The 8,220-nt window shown below is 43.2% G+C and overlaps 1 protein-coding gene across 1 annotated transcript; it reads right to left on the reverse strand.

Annotated features, from left to right (window-relative positions):
• Window positions 1–279: 279 nt before the first annotated feature.
• Window positions 280–7,792, reverse strand: LOC144948315 (E3 SUMO-protein ligase ZBED1-like). The gene is made up of 4 exons (XM_078877755.1): window positions 6,977–7,792; window positions 5,823–6,085; window positions 4,194–4,461; window positions 280–549 (listed from the first exon to the last, which is right to left on the reverse strand). Exons 1-4 carry the CDS (start codon window positions 7,790–7,792, stop codon window positions 280–282), a joined length of 1,617 nt encoding a protein of 538 aa, XP_078733881.1.
• Between the last annotated feature and the right edge of the window lie 428 nt (window positions 7,793–8,220).

Below are 8,220 nucleotides of genomic sequence, written 5' to 3' on the forward strand. Positions count from 1 at the left end.
ACTATCCTAAAAATACAGCACCATATTTTAACACTAAAGCAGTCATTGACTCGCAACAACTTGCAATCATAAGTGACAGAGTTAATTTCGGGTAAAATCAATGAAAATGGGGTATGCCGATATCATAAAAATGAGATGTGATAGAACAAATCTTGAGTATCAGATTTGGAATCAGCACCCTGAAATTAGTCTAAAACCGCTGCTAAAGTCCAGACCAGAAAACAAATTTTTGTTGACCAGTGTTAATATCGAACAAGTGTGCCGGTGTGTATACATGGCTTATGGCAAATTTGTGGAAAGAAACACTATCTGGTCGAGTAACTTCTGGTCTCTGTCTGTTCTAGGACTGTTGCTACCGCTGTTGGTGCTGTTGCCAGGCCGAGGTAAGGCCGGGCTGGAGCTGCTCGCCATGGCCGGGATGCACAGGCATGCACGGGCAAGCAGGGCGAGCGCAGGGAAGCGTTGCTCGGCGAAGCGCCACCACATCAGCGGGCAGCTGCTCATGTCTGGAGGGGGCTCGTGCAGATACATCTCCAGCTCCACGGCCATCTGCACAACATGAGCATGCAGACATCTGCTTATTTTTCACCGGGGATAAATGTGAAGGTAAATTACAGCATGCCCTCTCCAAGTAATTGATTAGTTTATTATTTAAAGTAGTATAAGAAGGTAATAATATTTTAAAACACTTTTTTTTAAACACGCTTTAATGAAATGTACCGTACTCGTAATGGCAAAACTCCACGACTCCAGGAAGTGGCCCCGAAACTTGCCATAACGTAAGGGACCGTGGTGATTTACAGTTGAGCGTGGACAATTAGACCCAAGCCGAAACATAAAATATAAAAAAGATGGTTTAAATTGTTTTTTTATGATAGAATATAGTATTGTCATCAGTAAGACATAAGTATACGAAGTGTGCAGTCGATACCACATTGGGGAGTGCGTTAAAATTGAGTTACAAGATTTGAGGATAAGACAACAACAACAACAGAGTGAGTTAAACAAAAGCGTGTAAAAAACAATGTTTCAGCAAGCCTGTCCAAGCAGTCTGAAAAACAAAGTTATACCATGGAACAATTGATCAATTAATATTTTATATTTTGTTCATTATATCTGCATCGGATAATTAGTATAATAATAATAAACGATATATGATTAATGCAAGTTATCCACAAACATCTAAATTTCCTTTTAAGGTCACAGTATGAATAATACTGCTGACAAAAGACAACACAAATGAAAATACAATCCTCGTCATTGAGTTGAATCACAAATCAAGATTGCATAATGATTTGTCAGATCATAGAGGGAGAGTGAATTGTCACCTGCCCAGTATGCGCACACACATCAGCCTGATTAACACGAGCCTCTTGTAGCGCTGATCCAAGCCCAAGCATGGGTTCTTCCCCCGCACCTCCGATTAGCATGGTCGGCTAAATACAAAATCCTTGACTTAAAGCTTTCGTGACTGCAGGAATTCATATTCTTTGGGTCTTTTGGTAAAGTCACGTAGATAGGTACAAATTAATCAAAATAATAAATATAAAATAAAACTACGATGTTTCAATCGCAACACAAGCGATCGTCATCAGGAGAAAAGAGGGGAAACGCTGCTGAATGCAGACTGTTTTATAGGGTGTAGTCCTAGTAGGCGGGAATAGTGCTGTTAATGTCAGAAATTAGCATGTTAATCACCATTGGAACCTCCTTTGCCAAGAGCAAAATGTGATAATTGTTTTTTACCCTTTTATCTGGCAACAAAACTGACACTTTTTTTTACAAGGAATCATGTTTGCATAGGCCACAATACCTGCGGTCGGAATGCAAACAAAAAACACAACTCTGATAATGTATGCACTGTCCTTGAAATTGATTGGTCCACACCCGAGACAGCTTTTCTTAGAGCCTAGTCTCACATGGTGTTGGACCAGATGACGCCAAAAGGCGCCTTTTGCATTCCGACCGCAGGTATTGTGGTCAATGCAAACATGACTCCTTTTAGAAAAAGGTGTCAGTTTTGTTGCCAGGTAAATAGGTAAAAAAACTATTATAATATTATTAGCATGTTAATGTTAGATCGCAGAGCCACCGCGACGTAGTGGTCAGCATCCGGAGGTGGCCACGTTGGCGCGAAAAATTCAACCTGTTAATGCGAAATCGGAGAGCCGAAGCCACGGGGAAGGGAAGGGAAAAAAAATTAACATCGGAAGGTTTCAGGATGGGAACATCACAGCCAGTTATGACTTAAACTGGTTGATGACGTCTTTGCCATGATTTCTGAGTTTGTACCCATACTCTCGGTTGAAATTGTGTCTGTATATATGGATGGCTTCATGAACGAATCTTTGTTGATAGCCAGTGGGCTTACAAAGTACCTTCGTCTTAGAGAAATCTATTTCGTGTGAGCCAACTGCATTAAAATAATGATCAGCCACGGCCGACGTGTTGGTCCTACCGTGTTTCAAATCTGCCTTATGCTCACAAACACGGTCTGAGACATTTCGCTTAGTTTCCCCAGTATAACTACTGCCGCAGACACAGCTTAGTTTGTAGACGCCAGGATCTTGTGTTTGCTCAAAATTTTGGAAATCTTTTTGGTGATCCCTGCTATGTATGGCAAGGTGATGGTTTTGATTTGGTCCTCAGCTCACTTGGTATCCTTAATTTAAAACATCTCACTATCTCCAGGTGATTTGCTCGTTAGTTTCGACGTAGTTTCTTTGTTCACCAAAGTTCCTGTGCCCGACACCATTGCAATTATTGAAGATTTAGTCCAACATGGATTGAATACTGATGTACCGGCCCTGGTTAGACACTGCCTCACCAATACATACTCCACCTGGAATGGAACATTTTACAAACAAGTTGAAGGCACCCCAATGGGTTCTCCCTCATCTCCGGTTGTAGCCAATGTTTTCATGGAAAATTTTGAGACAGACGGCATCCAGGCATCCATTCTACGTCCGTCCTTGTGGAAGAGGTACGTAGATGACACATTCGTCATCTGGCCACATAGCCGACCAGCTCTGAACCAATTCCTGAACCACATTAATTCCATACACCCAGCCATCAAATTCACCATGGAGGTGGAAAAGAATGGCAAGCCACCATTTTTGGATGTTGTAATCGAAAAGAGACCAGATGGCTCAATGGGATACTGTCTACAGGTAAGCAACTCATACGGATGCCTACCTAAAACCTGACTCCCACCACCATCCATCTCAGAAGAATTCCCTCATCATAACTCTACACCATAGAGCTCGATGCATCTCCGACCATCATCACCTAGCCAGTGAACTGAAACACATACACCAAGTTCTCAAGATGAATGGATATTCGGACCACAATCCGTAAAGCTACCACCCCAACCGTTGGAAAGAACCATCTGAGGATCCAATCAAAACCATCACATTGCCATACATAGTAGGGGTCACCAAAAATATTTCCAAAATCTTGAGCAAACACAAGATACAGGCTCGATTTAACACAGTACATAAAATTCGTGATCTGATCCCATCTGTGAAGGATAGGATCCCTAAAATGCAATACCCTGGCGTCTACAAACTAAGCTGCGTCTGCGGCAGCAGTTTCTTTGGGGAAACTAAGCGACATGTTTCGGACCGTGTTCGTGAGCATAAGGCATATTTGAAACACGGCAGGACCAACACATTGGCCGTGGCTGATCATTGTTTTAATGCAGTTGGCGCACATAAAATAGATTTCTCTAAGATGAAGGTACTTTGTTTTCCCACTGGCTATCAACAAAGATCCGTTTATGAAGCCATCCATATATACAGGCACAGACACAATTTTAACCGAGGATGGGTACAAAATCATCCTGCCACCTTCCGATGTAAAAAAAAATTCCCCGTGGCTTCGGCTCTGGACGCCGACCACTACGTCGTGGTGGCTCTGCGATCTTACATTAACATGCTAATTTCTCACATTAGCATGACGAGCCCCACCAATTTCGTTTATAAATTCAGCAGCTTTCTCCCTCTTTCCTCCTGATGACGATCGCTTGTGTTGTGATCGAAGCGTCGTAGTTAAATTTTATATGTATTATTTTTTATTAATTTGTACCTATCTACGTGACTTTACCGAAAGACCCAAAGAATAAGTGCCTAAAGAAGTTCAACATACATATATACTAGCCGTGTGTGTGTGTGTATGGGGTGCGTGTCATGTACCTGCTCGGGCAGAGTGTGGTGGAGGGCATTCCCGCTTTCTTTCTTGAAGATGCTTTTGAGGCCGCTGGCTGGAGGAATATTGGCCCCAAGGCCAAAGCTGCTGGGTCTAGTATCAATGGCCGTGGCCTGGCCCGGTGCAATGCTTGAACCGGTAGGGGTGAGCTCAGGCCTCCCGTCCACCACAAGCCATGCTGACATCACCTTGTTCATTTCGTTCAGGGCCAGCGGAAGCACCTCGGCCACGCCGGCCATGGGAAAGCTGCGAAACCTGCAAGGTTGGATCGAGGAGAAAGCATAGGAGCGTTTATACAGGTTTTGGATGCGCAGATTTAGATGTGGTGTAGTGGCTCATAATGGACTTGTCATCATAAACAGTCAGCACGACTAAGATACCGGGTTTAAACTAAACTATTTTTTATTTTACCAGATAAGGCACACTGAGCTTTTTCAGAAGCCATAAATAATAGCTCAATAAAATTTCTAGCAGCCAAATAATCGAAATGCATGTGGCTAAATGTGGAGGGAAAAACCGGAGGACCCAGAGAAAAATTCACGAGACCACGGGGTGAACATGCAAACTCCAAATATACAAGCGTCAGGGTCAGGATCGAACCCACGACCTCCTGTATACCAGGTGAAGTAGTTAACATCTCGCCATCTGGGTTTTAGCTACCTGCTGTTAAACTGAGTTTTAAAGTGGAGAAAAGTTGATGTCTTATCTTGGTAACCAATGTGCACAGACTTAAAAGGCGACAACTCAAACACAAATAGGTGTTGATATATACCAAAGCAGTTTGTCATCTGTCTGACACGAGTTTAACGGTTTATTGGCACTGCATTAAATGGTCTTGTGATATCGGTGTCATCACAAAAATCCTACAATTATGTGCTTTACCATAACTTTACATTTACATACATACCATTCAATGCATCTATAGTGAGTATGGGGTTGCTAGGACATTTCCCTTTGAATTCAGTGAATCGAGTTTGAGTTCTGGCATTTGCTAACAGTGGCGAGCGATATTTGAAACGGTCCTGGGTACCCACTTCACCAACCCTCACTGACCAGAATGGCAAAGTATGATAAAACCACAGATGTCCACATAGTGTGGTAAAGGGTTCATCCAGCAGTGGTTTGACAAACAGCTGAAATTAATATCATTAGTATAAGAATAAATTTGAATTAAAAAATCAATGAATGATTAATGTATTTTTTCAACATATTTTTTGCAAAAATATTTGTACTTGCATGGATTTTCTAATGCTTTCTATGATGCGGTTCTGCTCAGAAGTATGAATTAATAATTATGTCAGCTTATGAGCCGCACAATAATGTCACAATGGTGAAGCGAAGCACGTACACTGGCCACAAAAGGCTAATGTATTTAGCCCTGTTTTTTATCACCAAGTTTTGGGCAACCCTTTAATCAATTTAGCCACTTTTCTATAAGGTAAGTCCTTAACATAAATGTATAAAAAAATATATATTGCAAATATATTGCAGCTAATGCATGAACGCTTTAAACCTCAGCTGGAAAGAATTAACAAAGGAGATGTAAGATAAACATTTTCAGCATATCCCCTGCGGTGTGCCTATCTGCAGACACCAGTGGGGCTTGTCGGTGGCACCTGGGGTCGAGGATGGTGCACAGTTGCAGGAATTTGGCGGTGTCCACGCGATCAGTATACAATATGCTTAGGGAGTGGCAAATGGCAGCCTTGAGGCACAGGCTCATGGGTGTGTCCCAGTGCTCTTCAACGAGGATGCCCTTGACGTGCTGCAGTAGCGGCTCCAGCGCCGATGCAGGCACGTGGGGCTCGCACGCCAACTCCACCACAAATCGACGCAGGGCCTGAAGCACGAGGACTACTGACTGCAGGGAGTCCAGGTCCTGTGTGCGAGGCAGATATATTGGGGATATTTTTTTTCAATCACAGTTAAATTATAAACTACTTAAAACAATTTTTTATCTTACCAGGTAAGGCCCACTAAGCTATGTAGCTATTTTTTCAGAAGCGACCTGGCCACAAATGATAGCCCAACGAAGTAGCTTATCACGTGGAAATTTAAAGCAGCTATAGACGAATTTTGATTCTAAATGTGGAGGGAAAAACCAGAGGACCTGGAAAAAAAATCCACACCACCACGGGGAGAACATGCAAACTCCAAATATATACAGGCGTTAGGGTCGGGATATAACCAACGGCCTCCTGCGTACCAGGTGAGGGAGTTAACATCTCGCCACCACGGCGCCCTTTTGAGGGGCACCTTTGAGCCTGTGCTCGGTTTGTGAGCAGCATTATTACTCTCCTAGCTCTTTTACAATTTCAATGCATTGATGTCACTGGAATGTTATAATAGTGCCTTGCCACGATTTTTTTGGTTTCTTTTTTTTCTATTCAGGATTATAGTGGATAGCCTGAGATACACAGCCCAGACACTAGGGTTGCCACCTGTCCTGGTTAATTATAACCACAACCTCTATATCGCCATATCTCAGCAAGTCCTCCTTTTGAGGTAACTATCCTGGGAAATCGGTATGTCTTCTATAGGCATTAAAAGTTTCAGCTTTTGTCAGCTGCATGAGAATACACCACTAAAAAAATGCATTTTACAAGTAATTATCCCCTCTTACAGTATTGTGAGATAGTTTTATTCGCAGAATGTCCCACTATTTTGTACTTCACAGATGACAAACCTATCAGGCATGCATGTAGCAAATAACAATAAAAATTCGCGGCTGCATATTCCTTTAAATCCCACAATCAAAACACCTTCCTACCTGCAAATCCAGCAGCGGTAACTGCTCCAAATTGCTGCTAGAATGCGAATCCAAGGGACTTGTGTAAATGTGATGCATCTCCTGCAGCAGCTCTAGAGTTTCGATCCAACTTGACATGTGCTCCTCTCTTTCCAGCCGGCCCTGTGTGGGTGCCGAGCGCAAGCCCTCAAATTTTCTTTCCACAACCTTGCTGGCCTCAACCAAATTCTGCAGCCGCATGCCGTTCAGGCCCTTGTGAATGGCCAGGCTCAGGCACCAGTTGACGCAGGGCACAAAGTAGCTGCCGTGCAAAGCACATGTATTGACTACGTCGCTTGTCAAGTCCGTAGTGAAGGCCACCATGTTCTTGGCTTTGAGCCTCCAGACCATGAGAATGTGTTTTAGCACCGCATCCAGTTCCTCTGTCCTAAGGCCACTTGACGAGCAGTGTTCCTCATGGAGCCAGTACCTGTGCATATTCCAGTTGACATCTATGTAGTGCACCATGAAGTACATGTGCACCTCACTCTCAATCTTCCTAGTCTGAGCGGTCATGGCAAACAAGCCCGTGCAGTCCTTGTGCAGTATTTCCAAAAGGTTTTGGAATATCTCATTGTAGACTCTGGGCAGCACCACTTTGGAGAAGAAGCCAACGTCAGGCAGCTTGTAGGATGAGTTGAGTACTTTGAGCATGTGCTTGAAGCCTGGCTTCTCCACAGTGTTCAGTGGCAGGTTGTCCTTGGTTAGAAAGTAGATCACACTCTCCGTGTACTTCCTGTGCTCTGGGCACCATGTGCTGGGAATGGTCCCTGTGGTCGTTGTTACAGAGTTGTACATTGAGTCTGTAGAGGACAGGGCTACTGAGCCCTGTGTAAAGCCCTCATTGTTGTTGTCCATTCTGATGCACCCTAACTCCGATTCTGAGGTGGAACGGTTGTCCGTGTCCTCCCTTGTGTCAGTGGCGTTGACGATTGGGTCAGTACTCGAGATTAATTCCGTGGCAGTTGAAATGCTCTCATCATGAGATTTTTCTATGACCCACACAACAAAAGGGGTACAAATAAGTAAAAAAACAAAATGTCCCTTGCTCAGGCAGTGGGTAGAGCTAAAAGCAGTGGTGAAAATTACGTATTCATGTGACAAGCCAAATTATTTTTTTCTTGTTTGTAAACTTTTAAAGTGAATTAATAGTTTTCAGAAGAATGTATACTTTATCATATTAGTTACGTCCAACACTTTACCAATTTTACCAACGTCATAATTGT

Source organism: Lampetra fluviatilis, chromosome 3 (genome assembly GCF_964198595.1).
Source record: "Lampetra fluviatilis chromosome 3, kcLamFluv1.1, whole genome shotgun sequence".
NCBI lineage: Eukaryota > Metazoa > Chordata > Hyperoartia > Petromyzontiformes > Petromyzontidae > Lampetra > Lampetra fluviatilis.

Excerpts from the sequence above, each read along its gene's own strand:
- LOC144948315 (XM_078877755.1), bottom strand. The coding sequence starts at position 7,792 with ATGTACAACTCTGTAACAACGACCACAGGGACCATTCCCAGCACATGG. Across the intron at positions 6,086-6,976 it reads TACCGCTGCTGGATTTGCAG|GACCTGGACTCCCTGCAGTC; the intron begins GTAGGAAGGTGT and ends CCTCGCACACAG. Across the intron at positions 4,462-5,822 it reads TGCACCATCCTCGACCCCAG|GTTTCGCAGCTTTCCCATGG; the intron begins GTGCCACCGACA and ends CCAACCTTGCAG.